Consider the following 17,639-nt stretch of genomic DNA (forward strand, 5'->3'; position numbering starts at 1 on the left):
TGCAACAAGAACATAAGCATCAGACTCTGAAATTATCCTCTTTCCTCTTGGCCTTGCTTTCCCTTTTGCCATAACACCTGTACCTAGGGTCATTCCTAACCGGTTCAAGTTCTGCAGGTGACCCATATGCTTTGTGTAATGGCACAAGCCAAATATAATTCCACACTGACATTTTTCCAATGCATAGAAATCCTTCTGGATCCCTCCCACTATCAAGAGAGATCCACCACTGGTACTATAAACTCCAGAAGAAATGGGACTGAATGCTACTGAATGACAAAGATTCTATTAATATTTTTTTCCTCAGCCTTATTTCCTCAATTTGTTTGTACAGATTTAAGAATAACACACAGGAAGTTAAGACAGAATTTAATTGGCGTTGCGCATGGGGACAAATGGTGTTTAGCTCTTTACTACTCCTAAATTAATTTTTTACATTTGTAATTTGAAAGATGAGTTAGACCGGAGCAGTTCCACCAACACTGGGGTATAATGTAGGGCTGCAGAAAGATTTCAGACCCAAACTATGTCTCATGTTTTTGATTTAAACCACGGATTTGCAGGACCACAGTAAAAATGCAGGGTGAGCTTTTCTGTTCTCCACAGGATGAAAAGCAAGGGCAAAGGAGAAGAAATTACTATGATTCTTCAATTTATTATTTAACAAGGTCTCTTAATACTACTTTTATGGTGAACAAAAGTCTAAATTCCAATATATAAGAGAACAGTCTCTACCTACACTGAAATATGAGTTAATCTTATTTTAAAACATTTTTGGGCATAAGGAGATGACCAGTTGCAGTACTGTTACAATGCTTTACAGCCATATGCCATTGACCAAAACTCGGTGACTGCCCCGTGTATACTCTCAGTTTATGCAGTTAAAGGAAAACAGGAATAAATCAGTGTGGGTAGCAGGATTCATGAAAACCCATTTTACTTTGCACTGGAAAGTGCAACACATACTCTGTTGCACTTTTTCTCAGCTGAAGGTAGTTACTTACCAGCTGAGAGGTGGTAACTCCTCACCACTCAGCTATGACTCTAAGCACTTCTGTTATCAAGCCTCTGATTGTATAGATGAGCAATTCCCAGCAAATGTACCTGAAGGGTTTTTGGATTACAAATTGTTGATTAATGATTGTAAGTCATATCATATCTTCAGAAAGAAACCACAACAAAGCAGTAAAACTTTGTATTCTATCATCGTGGCAATTAGGAAATGAGGAATGGAGATTCTCGCAAACTGATACATAGAGGCCTTTGAATGCTTCTGCTGACAGTTTTCAACCCTTTCATAGTTCAGATCAAGTTATTATGCATATGTCATTTAGCCTGAAACTTCCATAGACATGTACAGTCTCTGTAACACTTTCACTGAGAGATTTACCATTTGATTAAAAAGCCGTTAAAATTTGGCTGGAGGTTATTATGTCACTACTTCCCACTTGTTGAAATATAGCAACAAAATTAGTACAGGCTGACATGACCACTGTTATCATGAAATCTAACTGCTCCATACACCACCGCAACCCTGCATCATGCAGAAACAATCACAGTATCATTTCCCCTAATGGTTAATATCGTTTGTTCTAGGCCCTGTAATGATGGTGCACTTCCTTCAGGCTTTCTCAACAGCCAGAAGGGCCTTTTTATCTTTCACTGAAGCACTGGGGTGCAGCCTTCACTACTCGTAGGAGGACAAAGTTATCAGAAACATGAATACAGTATAAGCACAAGAAAAAAAAAACATATTCTGAAGAGCCTCCTTTTCCTCTCCAACATACACTGATGAGTTTTATCATGGTTTTATCTCCCTTTGGTGAGACCCTACTTAGAGTACTGCGTCCAGCTCGAGTCCTCAGTACAGGAAAGATATAGACCTGTTGGAGACGATGCAGATGACTGCCACAAAAATAGTCAGAGGGCTGAAGCACATCTCCTGCAAGGAAAGGCTGAGAAAGTTGGGGTTGTTCAGCCTGAAGAAGAGAAGCCTCTGGAGAAACATTACTGCAGCCTTCCAGTTCTTAAACGGGGCCTACAAGAAAGATGGGGACAGACTTTTTAGCAGGGCCAGTTGCAATAGGACAAGGAGTAATGGTTTTTAACTAAAAGAGGGGAGATTCAGGCTGGGCATGAGGAAAACAGTTTTTATGAGTGGGGTAAAACACTGGCACAGGTTGCCCAGAGAGGTGGTGGATGTGCCATCCCTGGAGACATTCGAGGCCAGGTTGGACATGGTTCTGGGCAACCTGACCTAGTTGAAGATGTTCCTGCTCATTGCAGGGGGATTGCACTAGATGATCTTTGAAGGTTCCTGCCAACCTGAACTATTCAATGATTCTATCCTGAAGAAGATGCGCTACATAGTATCCTGACTTCTAGGTTAAGGATGCTTAACTTCTTTCTCACCTTTCAGTGTATGTGGACCTAACTATCTTTTTCATGAAGGGTCTGAAGCTGAAGAAGTAACTCAAGGACAGAACAGACTGAAAAAAGTTGGCCTTTGGTCTGAGGGGCAACCAAACTGCCAGGTGAGAGGTAGCAATTCACATCAAAGTGAAAACAGGCAAATCTCACTAACACTTCTCCATATCATCATATATGTATGACATATGCATACACATGACTGTAGAGGGCAAAAGATGTATTTTAGCAGTTCATTATCTTGGTAAGTCATTAAAACAAGAAGGGAACTCCATTAACTTTTCAGGGATGTTTTCTAGTTTTCAGGGTTCACACCTGCACGTCAGTCTCAGCTGGGAAATTCAATCTTTAGTATGCATAGGTATGGACTTGTTGGAATTCACCTTTCAAATACTCTGGCAATACTACCAGTGTTATTTGTAATGCTTGCCTTTTTGGCACATCTAAAATTCACTAACCTTCATAGGGTCTACATAAGGGGTTACAGTCAAATGATTTTTCTTAAACCATGCCACATGGTTCTGGAGTTTCATAAACAGGCCTAATAATCTCCATAGAGATTATTCCATAACGGTAACAAAAAAAAAGGGGGGGGGGGAGGGATGGTGTTCGTAACAATTTCCCAAATATTTGGGTGTCAGACTGGATGCATATTAAAAAGATAGGATATGAATTTATGAATTGTCCTGTTAAAAACCCTGTTATAATTAACTAACACCACTGTTTCAATGATCCACGATGATCTTCTCTTTCAAGCAAAATTGTGTAAACCAGCCTGCAATAGGTTTTCAGAGCATTCAGAAAGGCCTAAAACATGTCAAAGTGTTATGATACTTTCTAATCTATTTGAATTCCTACCATGCTGGTACACTTTACTAGGACATGCATTATTCTGTATTAGCTTTAAAACTACAAGGAGGAAGTGTTTTAGAAACTTGTTTAACAGCTGTTTCATTCATAAGTTCACAGTTCCTGCAAAACAGGTATGTGTGAGTTCTCACAGAATATTCTATTTTTAAGTTACCTGCAGGCACAACCTTAAGTCTAAGTATATACAGAAGTCAATAAATAAACAAACCAAAACCAACCAACAGCCTCTGATCTCTCGGGGTCCCTCAGTTCTCTTGGTAATTCCTTTAGTGTTTTCCCTCCATTCAGCACCAGGACTGGAAAAAGGAATTTAAAGGGAGAGAAGTAATAACTACAGAACTGGTCTTACTCTGGAGTGAACAGGAGGTCAATTCATTATTTTCCCCATAGGAATATCTTGAACTATTAAGAAAGAAAAAAATTTAACATGGGGATATTAAAATAAAAATATATTCCCATGTTAAAAAACCCGTTAAACTGAGGCTTGAGGAATAAAATTAACCACAACCTGACAGGAGATAAGAGCAAAGCAGAGAAGAGAAGCCAAAGATTCCAGCTTTGAATCTTCTGCTCCTAAACTAGAGTAGGAAAATCCTGTGGGTGGGAGATATTATAGTAGCTTAGTTTTTCCAGTCTCTGCTTCTGCTCAACAGCTTAAAAGAATTCAAGATCACGGCAACAAAGATGAAAAGGTCAGACTAAACTCATTGCTCACACTATGCACTAGAAATATACAAGCCTCTGACAAACAGCTTGATGAATGTGAATGCAGAAGACTGAATGCTGCCCTCCCAACAGCCAGTGCAAGTTTACAGACAATTTTAAACACTAAATAACTCTGACTTTTCCAAACAAATAACTGAAAGCACCAGCTAAGACTGAAGAAGCCTGAGACAGAAGTCTTCTTTTCTGCTGGTCACGCTGTGCATGCTGGGAAGGAGATGCTTTTCTTGTTCATACCAACATGTCCCTGAGTTTCTTCCAAGAAAAGATGGAATCTGGCTTTGATGCTTTCGACAGGAAGTTAGAGCTTGCAGCTGGCACATCTATGAATAGGACAAGCACTGGTGGGCTAGAAGGGACCGCAAGTAGGTCACACGGTTCCAGCTCTTCACAGCACACAATTGAAATAAATACACAAATTTCATTGTCCAGCAGCATTCAAACACACAGGCTTAGAATTAATTTCTAATAGCTCTTCGTATCAGGTAAAATCCAGTCATGTGACCTTCGCAAAAATAACAAAAACAGTACAGTCACAGCCATGGACAACTTGTTTAAGAACACCCATTGACATTCATACAAAATATTTTGCTGTGGCCATTTCTACTCCATTTGCACTCCATTTCTACTGTTCACTTTACTAAATTAATAATTTTTTTAATAAATAAAAATTAGATCTAAGCTGAATTAAGTGGGGTAATGGCTACTTTTTGCACATTTAAATAATAAAGCACTAATTCTTCAGGCCACATTTTCAAGCTTAGTCATAGTCCTGGGCTTATCTGACCATTTCTAAAATCTAAAGTAACTTTAAGGCATCTCCAATTTGTCTTTGATTGGAAGAGCTCAACAGAGGCTATTCCACAAAGCAAGAATAAAGTGAAACAGCAGTATTCATGTCATCTTCCAGCCTAACCCTCTGATGACAGGATTTGTGAGATGGCTATATACAAAGTGTAGCTAAGAAGTGAAAACTCAGTTTGGTTCCTAGGGAAGAACTGACAGCCTAACGTGCCTGAGAATTTTAGAGCTGCAGAAAAATATTATTAGTTTAGCATACTCCTTCAGATAATAATCTGGCAAGTATTTAAAGGCCAAATAAATGCAAGGACTCTGCCCACAGGTACAGAAACTCTTGTATTGTATTCATCACTTTAATTTGTAGCAAACTAATGTTTTTTTTTTCTTCTCCCCACCCTCCCGCCTTGAAGCAGAAGTGTGCACACACAGATCTGGGAGTTTAGCTGAACACACACATTTCCTATAAGAAATACCAACAAACAATTCAAGAATTCTTACACTGCTACATAAGCAGTTGGATTTTACAGCCAGTGCTGCTTTTATACAGCTTTTAATGTTCTCATAAAAATCTAACATAATTTTAGGACAGAACTTTTCATGCACTAGATTAAAATTCTACAGAAGACAAGCTTTGAGCCTGAAACAGCTTGACAATGTCCTTTCAGCTTGTTCATCAAATTAACTTTCTGTCACACATCAGACGAACAGCTTCCTTGGTTTCTTGCCTAATCTAACACATAACCCAAGCAATTCCCTTCTAAAGCACAATCAGAAGCAAAATCAAAAACAACTGTAATATTCCACTTCTTTCTAATAGCACATTCAGTTTGAAATTTTCATTTCTGCCTCTGTCTAAGAAAGATTACCCTTTTAGCAAACCATTTACAGTGATGGGACTCTGATTTCAGATAGGATTAAAACAACATACTAGACATACACAAACCAAGGGTCTGAGTTGCTTACAGGACTAATAATGTGTTATAGGTCCTTTCACATCTAGGTCACTGGTTCAAATTCAGCTTTAGCTGGTGATGAGTGAAAAGGAAGAATGAGGTAAGAACCACCCAGTCATGAATCTGGCCTCTATTCCTGCCTCTGCAACTTTGTGCACTAGGGCTACCCACATAACTACTCTTTCCTGCAAATTCAATGGTTGTAAAATAGCAGTATTATGAATATCATACTAATCCTAGAAAACGAACTGATTTAGGATTCTTAAAGTACCCAAGATGGTCAGAAGATTGAAGTATTGCTGCTTTCAGGCTTTTCAATAGCCAAAATGAAGTAAGTTAGGGGGGAACTTTCTCAGGACTGGTCAACACCTCGATATGTAAAAAGAAAAGCTCTGGCCACATCTGTATCTTGTGACAGCAAAATAAACATGGAAATCAAATGTTGAATGACTGAAATTCCACTTTTCCCCCACAGGTAAACAGCATGGCTTAAAATTGAAGCAAACTGGAGAACCAAAGCAGCCATATTATGGATAAGAAAGACAGGAGAAAACCATATAGTGGGGAGATGCACTATCCTCTCCTATTACACAACACCACATCTAAATACTGTGCCAATGTTAGTTGACAGAAGAGGAAAGGCAGAGAAGGAAAGAAGTTTCTCACCCCTGCATCCCTTGATAAAATTTGAATTACCAAAGGAGCCTGCACTGCTGCTGTCTGTACTGGTCTTGTTCTGAGGCTACACAAAGGTTTACAATTCAACAAGTGTCATGCTGGCACATTTTACTACTTCAGACCCTTAATTAAAAACAAGTAATGAGAGAAACAAAAAACCCAAACATACACAAAAAGCACCAACACATTTTAACTCATTCTTGGGTTAAAAGGTGATAACTAATGGTAGTAGAGAGTTCAGACACAACACGATTGCTTCACTAATAAGCAGTAACTCCTGCAAAAATCATAATTCTATTTCTTTCATAGTCCTGATTTCAGAATACTATCGAACTAGGGCTCATACACAGCACTGAGAATCTTTCTTACTTGCAGGAAAATTCAGAAAGATTAGAACTATTCTGTACTTTTTCTACTTTTCAAGTATTTTAACCACAAGGGAAAAAATAGAGTATTACTGAGAGCACAATTTGTTATTACTTCCACTTCAGAGTCAGCTATGCCTTTCTTTTCAGAGGTGGCTCATACAGAGCAATTTTAAAGACCAAAGAAAAGCACAAGCACTGTGATCAAGAGCATTTAATGAGACAATGTGCCATATCTTCATGCCAAGAAGGAAATAATAAAGATGAAAAATTATGCTGTCCTCTTCCAAATCTAGTTACCAAATTTCAATTCTTTCTGACAGAGGTAGGGAGTGATTTTCAAGCAATAAACTTCTGAGATATTTGGGCAAGGGATGGAGCCAAAAAAAGCCACAAGCACAATTCCAAAATGATTTAATGGGCCTGCTTTGCTCAAGCTCCTCTTGACAAAATTACGAAGTAAACACATCAATCAGTGTTAAGGCATTACACTTATGTGCTGCTCTTCAACATTCTGTTTAATCTACCATCAACTCCTTTCTTATGTTCATTGAAATGAATTGCAGAAATAATGTCAAGTTTTTTAACCACTGCTTAGTTGAGGATTTTGCCACCAAGCTCTTCCTGTGTTAACTGTCTGTGATCAGCCAGAGCAAAGATCGGCTGACCAGAAGCATGTGAAAGTGCAACAAGAAAGAGAGGAAATACTCATATTATAGGAAGTAGGAAGTCTTCATGCTATTATCATGCCTTTGCAGGAAAGACGAGTATTGCTTTACATCAGACATTTGGGTCTATACATGAACTGAACTCTAAATAGCAAATTTCTCTGCATATGTCCCTGGCTGAGGGTATTCTGATCATTCTTTTCAACCTGGGAAAGCTCAGATTATTATATTACTTTGCAAACCTTCATTCAGAATTATCATTGTTTGTTAGCACATTAAGTCCTTTCTATAACCCCAAAATGTGTGCTTCCCTCTAATTCTGTGCAGAAAAAGGAAACATGAAGATGTAAAGTACTATATAGCATCACACAAACCCTCATGTTACATTCACACAACATTGTGTGTGTGCCTTCAGTTTGAGGCACTGTATTCAAAACCAGACAAGCATAATGCAAGGGACAGAACTATTTGCTGTCCTTCATCTGTGACCTGTTTCTCCCTGGAATCACTCATAATCATTAGATAACATCAAATTTGTAGCCTAGCCTGTGTTATAACTCTAGCAGCAGCTTCAGAAGACAGAAAATAATGCTCTAAATGCATGTGAATGAAAGTACAATGCTGAGAAACATTATAAAACCGACATGGCTGGAAAATTCATTCCCAGCCCTTAGAAAATGTAAGATCTTTTAGTTAGTACACTTACTTTCTTTTTATTTATAAATGGATTTTCAGAGAAACTGAAAAATAATTTTGTTCCCAGACATCACCAGAACACTGCAAGTAACAATGTGGATTTGTGTCAGTGTAGAGTTTCAGTTCTGATAGAAGGGATCTCTTACCTTCAGACAGGGACAAATCATCAGCTGGAGACACCAGGTCTGCCTGGATCGCAAGGCCATTGCTCAACGATGTGGTAATCTGATTCGTCAAGATAACCTGCAAACAGACAGGGAGAGGGGGAAGGGAAATGAGTTTTATAGCTATAGAGGGTAGAGAGCAGCCTAGGCGAGAACTAGGATCCTCCAGGCACAGCATCCAGGCAACTCTCTACTCTGACCTTCAGCAACTTCAGCACTCAGAAAGCCCTTAACTATGTGCAGAAACTGAAAGAGATAATTGCAAGGAGTGCAGGAAAAGGGATATAAAACCAAAATACTAAATGACAGTACGTTGTTACATACAGTTGCCTAAAATGAAACTACTGTTTGGAAGAGCTTCATTCTTCAATGAACAATTCGACGCTCCCTTACAAAAAGCATTATTTTCTTCATAGGCAAATAGGAAATCTACTTTCCTAGTAATTTCTACACAGCTTATCCATTTCCTTCCTTTGGCTGAAACACAGTGCCATGGATAAAAGTGCTGCAGGGATACATCCCCACTGAGCTGAAGCACAAGAGCTCTAAATTTCACAGGGCTATCTCTACACAAGATTCTACAGTGTTTTTCAGGATCTGAATATTCTGATAAATGACAGACTGTGGCACCCACTCTGACAGCATAAGCAGTGGTTTTACTTGCAAAAGATGAACAGTTTATTACACCTTTGAACATGTACTTATTTCTAGTAACAGAAACCATTAAAGCAAACACAGTGAACACCACAGAAAGAGCAGCACAGGTATAAATGCAATTATCTTCTAATGCTTTGGCTCTCTAAGCAGCTGCAATTACAATTGGTCACCATTTTGCAGACTGACAAAAACATTGTGGGGCTTTTTTTTTCCTTAGAAGAACCAAAATTATCCATCTGCTCATACTAAGAACAGACTCCACTCCAAACAAACTCCCTCTGAAATTAATGGCCTGTCTTCAGCTCTGTTTGACACAGGAGGCAGGAAGAAAGGAATCCTACACAGTACTCTGTGGATGTGGACTCATGATGCTACGGGAATAAATGAACAGTTTGCCATTGCTAAAATGAAGATGAATTTCTCTGCTCTTTACTCCACTGCTCCTCTCTCCCTCTGATCATGAATTCCTCCTGCTTTCTAACACTTTCAGTAGTACAGTATGACATACTCTCCCTTTTGTTTTTCAAGATCTCACATAAGCTGTATCAGATCAGAGTTGTAACCACAGTGGCAGTGCCGTGGAGCATTGCATCTTCTTCAGGCAACATGATTTGAGCTACCAACAATGTGGTGGAGTCTGCAACCTTTAGTAAGACCACAACTTTTCACCCCTGCTCATATCATCCCACCCAACTCTGTGCTTGTAAACAGGCACAGTGGTGCCTGAGAGCTTTACAGACTGTCTCAACAGGACTAAACTGAGAAGTCTGTAAGCCAAATCTTCAACTATTCAACGAGAGTTTGAGACCTTCAGAGCTCCATAGTGACATACCTCGTGCTCTTCGATTAATGACTGCAAGCTCTGGACAATCTTCTGCTGACTATCACCACCGTGCGCAGCTTAACCAGAGGGTGTATCTTTTGGGACCAGGCATTCATGACCACTGCAGTGAATACAGACGTGGTAGATAACATGGTAGATAACAGCCATGTTTGGTCTTACACCTAGGCCAAGACTCTTAAAGTACAACTGGTGATACTGACAACACACATGAAACACATCACACAGAGCTGCTGCGTGCATCTATGCACACCCAAAAGTAGACAGGAAAGGGCATGGCACACACAGCCCCTTGCAGGCACTGATGGCTGTCCTGTTGATCAGATTACAAGGTAAAATGGTTTAAATTACTAACAAAGAAGGGGGAAAAAAAGTCACTTTTTCCTTTCTTCTTGCCAAGGCACTTATCTTCCGTTTTTGAGCGGGTTCATCCTTGTGATAGGATGAACATCACAACTGGTTCAAAGCAAATGAAAGGAGTAGGTAGCCAACAGTAAGGAGGGATAAGGAATGGGATATGAGAATTTTCCTTCTCAACACCGTTTTCACTTCTTTTTCACTGTGTCACAAAACCCACAGCCTTGCTTATCCACAGAGGCTACTCTGGCAACCCAACTTAAGATACACCAACAATATGGTGCAACACTGAAGATTTACCTCAATCTGATACTAGAAGATGTGATGAAATAGAAAATGCTAACAAACTTAAACACACACACGTTCTAGTGAGGTATGAAGTTTTCATTGGCACACTTTTGCAATGATCATCTTATTCACAAATGTCAAAAGCCATGTAAGCAATTCAGTCATCCCAGACCTGTGCCAAGATAATCTTTGTACCATGCCATCACATATTTTATTATTTATGCACCCACCACATTTTAAAGAGAAGCTACTGTGCTCAAGGATCTTTTTTTTAAAGAAAAAAAGAGACCTAAGCACACCACATTTCATATTGCTCTCCTTTTCAAAGGAAACTAACTTCAAAGCCTTCAAAAATCAAAAGAAAAAATAACAAGAATAATGCAAGTGCATTTTAAAAATATCTGTCAGATTTTTTTTGGCTCCCTTTGCAGTCAGGAACTCCACAGCACTGTTAGCTGTAGGACTGAAAGTCTTCACCATTTGTGTTTAACCCAAGCTACTTAGATTTCAATTTCTGATGTGTCCTTCAATTACTATTCAACACTGACAATACCCTTGACACCTTGTTACACTGTTTAAAAAAATAGTCTTTCCTCTGGCTTGCTCTGAGGATGGGAATTGAGTGTATTCTTATTCCATGACTTCACTGATAGTTAAACGTTTGCTTAAATAAATGTTTAAATACTATCTTTCTGAAGCACATTTCCTCTGAGATGAAGCCATATGCATGTACAGAATGCTTACTTTGGAATTAACTGAAAATTATTCTTCCTTTCTGCAAGCCTGCAGAGCCAACACAGAGATTCAGTTCTCCCATAAGTATAAGCCAAGAGGCTATTAGCTAAGCGCTAAATTTGGCTTCAGAATTCCTGTCACACTTCAGCAGGCTTGCTTACTGCAGAATTCTTCCATCGGGTACAGGTACCATTATCAAAAACCAATATCCATCTTTGCACAACTACCCTAATACAGTTTGAACTTCACTCTGCAGGTGTGCAGAGTACTTCAGCTCTCACTGGCTCAAACAAGCTACAGGTCACTAACAAGAGGAAGAAATCTGGCCCTTACCCAGATCCACTTACAAAGAAAAATATTAAGGCACTTGGATTTAGGGAAGTCCTCTGATTACATACATCTATCTTCAAAAATTCAATGACATGCCCTTACTAGGAAGTGCTACGTTTTCATTTATTTTTCCCAGAGTAAAACTCTGTTCATGAATGCTTTGGCAGTGAATGATGCCTTTCAAACAAGGCCCTAAGTTTTCGGGAGTCTCCAATCCTACAGACATTCAACTTAAAGCCCCGAATGTTGATACCACACGATCCCAGTGTCACATCTAAAGAATGTAGTAACATTTCCCCTGAAAGACATGCTTACACTCCATTCTGCTACCCTTTGAAATGGCTCAACATATTCAGAGAGCTGAAAATACGTTCTGAGGGAACAGTTAAGCCTGAGTGGGATATGGAAAGAATATACAGACAGACAAAGGAGATCTGGAGTAAAACAGCTGTGTGACTTTCTGATGAGTAATCACATTGGTGGATGGGCAGAATCAGCTGAGTGTCACACATTGCTTCATATGTGTGTGCACAGAGTATAATGCCAGTTCTGATTTTAATGATTCCATATCTTACAGATCACTAACAAGAAGGTTTGAGTACCTCACTTTGTCTGTTGGTGCCACAGTTGAAAGAAACCACCTCTCACCACTAAACAGTGCCTGGGAACAGGCTGGGGTCACAAGTCCAAGCAGGCTTGCTAGAAAGAGTGCCTTGCACTGAATTAGCAATAGCACTTCCTCAACTTTTCATTGGAGATCTGCCATTAACATGCAGATCAGATTTACCCTGTTTAGTACAGGAGACCTGCCAAGTCCTCAGTCTAAGTAGGTAAGGAAAAGTTGCCTCTGTTGTGATTCCTTCTAACAGATACTGGACATCATTACCAGCCAAGCATAGTTTCCGCTTAAGAGATTCAATACCAGTCATGAATTTATTACCTTCCAGCAGAACACTCAACAGTGAGAGTATTGCTAAGTGATATTTTAATGTTATCATATTGAAATACATAGTATTTTAAGTACACTGTATTTTATAAAATACCCAGTATTTTAAGAGGAACTTTCATTTCCAACACAAACTAAGAGAACAAAATATTTTCATTGCCAGAGGTACTTTCATTACTGCCAAGGAACTAAAACTCACGAAAAACTTTACCTCCACACACAACTGTGTCCTGACATGTGCAACAGGTAGGGAGGCTGTGCAATTGCCTTCTGTTTCTACTTTCTGATGAACAGAAAGGGCTTCTTCAGCCAGTGACTGTGCACAAGTGGAAAACAGCCTCCACTGCTAAAAGAGGAGGGGAAAGAAAAGACAAAAAGGTCAGCTAGACAGCTCAGTAACACTGGAAACTTGCCTCACACAGTCTCCTATGGAGTTCAATGAACCACTGCTTTTAACCTTTCAGTCTATTCACTTGCAACTGGTTAAGCTAGCTATTTAACAAGTGAAAATTTACAGTCCTCAGCCTTCCAATTCTGACAGAACTACAAATACTGTAGAAATTCACTCAGATTCAAATCTGAAAATAATTTCTGGGAAAAAGCCTAGTACTTAAAATACCATACAGTTTACTGACCACACAATTTCCCAGTCTTATAAAGATTTTTACTTCAGCATAGCAACCTAAGATTGTAAAATAACAACCCCTTGGTACCATTAAAAATGTTACGACAGAATCCTCCTCCTTACAGTTACAAAACCTGGAGATAAACACAAGGAGACAGTGGGAACACATTTTCAAGTGGAAAAGAAAAAAAAAAGAAAAAAAAAAGGAAATGAGAAGGAGCTTCTCAAGGAAAACAGCATGCATGTTCTAGACAGGCTTTTACTTCTTCTAAGATTAATCCAGAAGTCAACACTGCTGTTTATACTCTCTTGAAATCTTTACATGTTCTGAAAATAGAATCTTCTTCCACTGATGTGAGTTCAGCAGATGCCAGTTTTCTGGAAGCACATTCTAAAAGTAAAAATACTTATTTAAGGTTCCTAAAGTCCCAGCGCTGCCATTTGTTGGGAATAGCAGAGTTCCTGTGTATGCTGAAAGCCCCTGTAGGTCCTGGGAGAGGGTTGGCCTAAGAACTGAAATATGACTCCTTTACACAGGAGAATAAGCAAACTATTTTTTTGTTTGGTTATTTATACAGTACAGTTTTTCAAGCACTCCTCCTGCCCTTCCTAGGACCACACAAACTACTAAATCTGACTCTGCCGTCCTTGTAAATCCAGTTGAGTAAATAAGTCATTTTCTGTAAACTTGTGGTCTCAGCCTCCTTGTTAGTTTATTGCAAAATTAAAGGGAGCTCAGCACAAAACTATCAATCAGTAACCAGCAAAGGTATGAGGTCTTCTGGAATGTACCAGGAGGCAAAAAAAAAACCACTCGCTCATGAAATGACTGTTTGTTAAAAGAATGGAGCAGAATCCCCTATTTTGCACACATCACTATGTAGGTAAACTCTTATTAAAGGCTTCCTATTGGGCTGGGAAAGCAAGCACAAGGACACTTACAATAACCCTAAATTACTCTGCCCTTATTAGCCCATGTGTTTTGTGGTTTTCACTCTACTCAAGCAGTGTCACCAGAGAGCACGAAGTACAAGTGACAATCGGGGGGCTGGAATGCTGACTCAGCACGCTGGAGGAGGAGGAAAAAAAGTTTTACTGATCCCCAGGCTTTCTTCATTCGGGTCCCTAAGAAGGCACCTCTCCTTTTCCCTGAGGCACAGAGCTTTTAAAGAGGCATCCAAGCGGCCAGTAATGGGTCAAAACAATGGTGACTATTGTTGAGGCACTAGCAGAATGAAAGTGCACCAAGCAAGACCACAAAGCCAGATGGGGCAGGCAGCAATCCCGAAAACAGAAAAAGAGAACAGTGAGAAAACTAGGGTGAAGCAGCATGCTTCAAACAGCTGTGAGAACTGCAGCCTTCTCCTTGGAAACTTGTTACAGCTCCTTGAGACTGGCATCAGTTTGCTCAAGAAAGAACCCAAAATCACTACCATCTGTCATAGAAACAGGGTATTTGTGATCTTCACCTAAGCTACGCACTGAATTAATTTTTTCTTCAACTCCTGTTTCTTCATGGAGACTTCCTTCCGCATCAGTTGCCATTTACCACAAAAGTTGACCTCAGCAGGCCTTGCACCTCATGTTCATAGGGAAGAAAACTTCCTTAAAAACTGAGCATTTTTAGTGAAGTCAGGGAGTTGCAGACAGAAAAAGGGTAAGTCTGAACTGCAATACTGAGAGCTCCTAAACAAAACAACAGTTTCAAAGAGAGAGTTTCAAGTGCCCTCAGCTACCAGGCACTCAAAGCTGGCTACTGCAGCAATGCTCTGCAGGGGCTCACCTCACAGGAGTGAGGCTTTCTCCAGTGAAAAACCCCTGCACAATCAAGATTTTTCTGGGCACCAGGACCAAACCAAACATATTTATGTCACAACTATTACCATGACAGAATACTAAATATACACACACACATCGTCATTCTTAGAAAATGTAAACTATTTTGGCTCATACAACCCACATAAAGATGAGAAAACTCCACATTTTATCATCTCAAATGCAAGCAAATCACCACCACTCAGTACTCGTCCCAGGAGGTGCCCTGTGCTCCCAACCTGAGCAGTATCTCGGTTTTCTGCAGGGAAGAATGAAAATCATATCAAGGACTCTACAGAGCCCAGTCATCACAAGCAGAAAGCCTTATAAGAAACCTTATAAGAAATTAAATTCCCTTGTTCAAATTCAAACACCACTTCTGGTGTTTAATCAAGGCCTAACGGAGAAAGATACTCAAGAATTGTCATTTTACATGTTGCATTAAAATGGCTGAAGCTAATGAAGAAAACATGAAGCTCCTTCACTGTAGGTGTAAGTGATAGACAAGTGCCCACATTTAACAACTGCATCAAATCCAAATTACTTGAAAGAAAAAGTACCTGTTACAGCCATCTTGCTTCTGCATGACAGAGGCGTAGGCTGTTCGGTTACGCTCATGTTAGAGGGAAGTAGATGACACACAAACGCATAGCAGCTACCCTGACTGAAGGCAAAGAAGAGACCCAGTGCCAGAAGCTGTCAGAATTCACATCTCAACCAATGTCACCAGAATTTGGTACAATTCCCTGAATAACATGTTTACACACAAACCACTGGAAACCTATTGAGAAACACTTCCTAATCCTGTAAGAAATCTAGCAACAAGCATTGGCCTTGCCTCAGAGGAATTTCAGCAGTACCTATTTTCATCACATCCAGAAAAGAAAAAGGAGGGGGTGGGGGTGCAATTAAACAGGCTAACAGCACAGAAACAGGAATGCAATAACTTTCTGGAGGGCACACAAGCACCATTTAAAAGATTTAAAGGAGAGCTGTTGCTCAGGATACATTGCTGCTAGCTGCAACCTTATTAGAGCTCCTAGGACAGGACTTCCAGCTCCTGCTTTGCCACAGTATCTCTACACAAGCTTCTCCTCTTTCCTCCCTCAGTCAGGCAATTCATGGCAGCAGAGGTCATTTTATAGTCACTGGATTTATTGGGTATAAAAAGGAGTCGAAAGAAACCACAGAATCTTTCAGAGACTGACTATTTACATCCAGTTTATTCTACTTTGCATAGGAAAAGTACAAAGTTATGCAATTCTATTCCATAAGCCTTCTGAAGAAGTAAAGCATCTATTCACATCTCTGCCAACTGCTTAAACATAATCACAATGAATTAATAGAACTTTCACCAGAAGGAAAAAAACAAAACAAAACAAAACAAAAGCACGCTGTTCTCAGGCAGCTACACGTCTTCAAATTGAAATAGCTACCACCCAGCAATAGCCTGAGGTCTTTAGCCTTTCCTCCTCTGTGAACAAGGAACTCAGCCAACACAAACGTAGCCTTCAAAATCCATGCTGCAGCTCCCTTGTGCTGTGCTGCTCGGCAAGAAAGGTTTGTGTGCCTGGAAGGCCTTTGCATCCAGCAGCCTGCACAGACCTGTTCTGCAGTGACGTGGGTAAGACGGCTCCCCAGAGGGATTGCCACCCTCCTTCGTACCCTGCCAGTTGCTCGAAGCACTGGGTTAGTTTCCAGCAGACCTTCCCTCTCCTCCACCCTCCCCTCCAGCCTCTACATAATGATGGCTTCTTGAATTGAGCTTACTCCTGTGTGTGGCTAGCAATGTTCCACAGTAAGAGACTGGTCTGACGCTGGCTGAGCCAACACGGAGTACCTCACAGGAAATCACTGTGATCCACACGCAACTTTTGCAGCCAAAACCTGCTGCATTCTCAAAGTGGCAAACACCACTGTTTAAAAAGAAGTCTTCTGATGAATGCAAAATTGTCTTGTAAAAGAATAAATAAAGTAAAATTATGAATTCACAGTTCACTCTTAGCAACAGGGCTTTTAGTTGGTTTAATTTGTTTGGTTTTGAAGATGGGGAAGAAACTGGGTTATCTGGAACCTCAGCAAAGTAGTACAGAACTTCAGTTCTGCTCCAGCATGCTCCAGGCTCAGAGGAGAGCTGAGTACATCTCCTACTCTTTAACAGGATTACAAGGAAGTCAAAATTTATGCTTAGCTTCTTCTCAACGAAAACCTACTTTAGTTTATTGGTACTCATTAACTTCCGTCAGCAGATCAAAAAGCAGACTGAAGGCTTCTTCCTTTCACTTGCCAAGTTCAGAGCTTCTGCCATGCACCTAACCTGCCTTGTATAAACATTTCAAATTCTGTGACATTAAATCTCACTACCTTCTGATGGAATGAATGTATTATTACACCTACTGTAGAGACAGATGCTAAGACACCAAGAAAACTGAATAAAGGTACCGCAAATCTTTACTACCACTCCTAAACCCTGATACAAGGAACAGGCTGGGAGGGCTGAGCACTCTAGGATACCTCAGAACAATCTAATATCTACCCAACAAATTCAATATTTATAATTCTTTCTATACTTGGTGTTTATTATATTTAGTTTTTCTACACCTGTCTAGATTTATTTTTTTTCCTAGCAACTAAATAGGAATATGAACTAAACCAATGAAATACTCCTAACAAAGGCCTGTTCAAAGCTCATGGACTATT

At 39.8% G+C, this 17,639-nt stretch overlaps 1 protein-coding gene across 4 annotated transcripts in view; it reads right to left on the reverse strand.

Annotated features, from left to right (window-relative positions):
* The window catches only part of RAD51B (RAD51 paralog B), a 458,657-nt gene that overhangs the window by 237,728 nt on the left and 203,290 nt on the right, over window positions 1-17,639 (reverse strand). For all 4 annotated transcript variants that reach the window (XR_008973584.1, XM_057420030.1, XM_057420028.1 and 1 more), the window contains exon 8: window positions 8,328-8,424. Coding sequence is in view for 3 of the 4 variants with exons in the window: in XM_057420030.1 (XP_057276013.1) it covers window positions 8,328-8,424 (97 nt within the window). In the remaining variant the exon portion in view is untranslated. The remainder of the gene's footprint in view (window positions 1-8,327; window positions 8,425-17,639) is intronic.

This window comes from Pezoporus wallicus, unplaced genomic scaffold, assembly GCF_028554395.1.
Source record: "Pezoporus wallicus isolate ANWC-B61680 ecotype Strahan unplaced genomic scaffold, APGP_CSIRO_Pwel_v1 contig_5418, whole genome shotgun sequence".
Taxonomy (NCBI): domain Eukaryota; kingdom Metazoa; phylum Chordata; class Aves; order Psittaciformes; family Psittacidae; genus Pezoporus; species Pezoporus wallicus.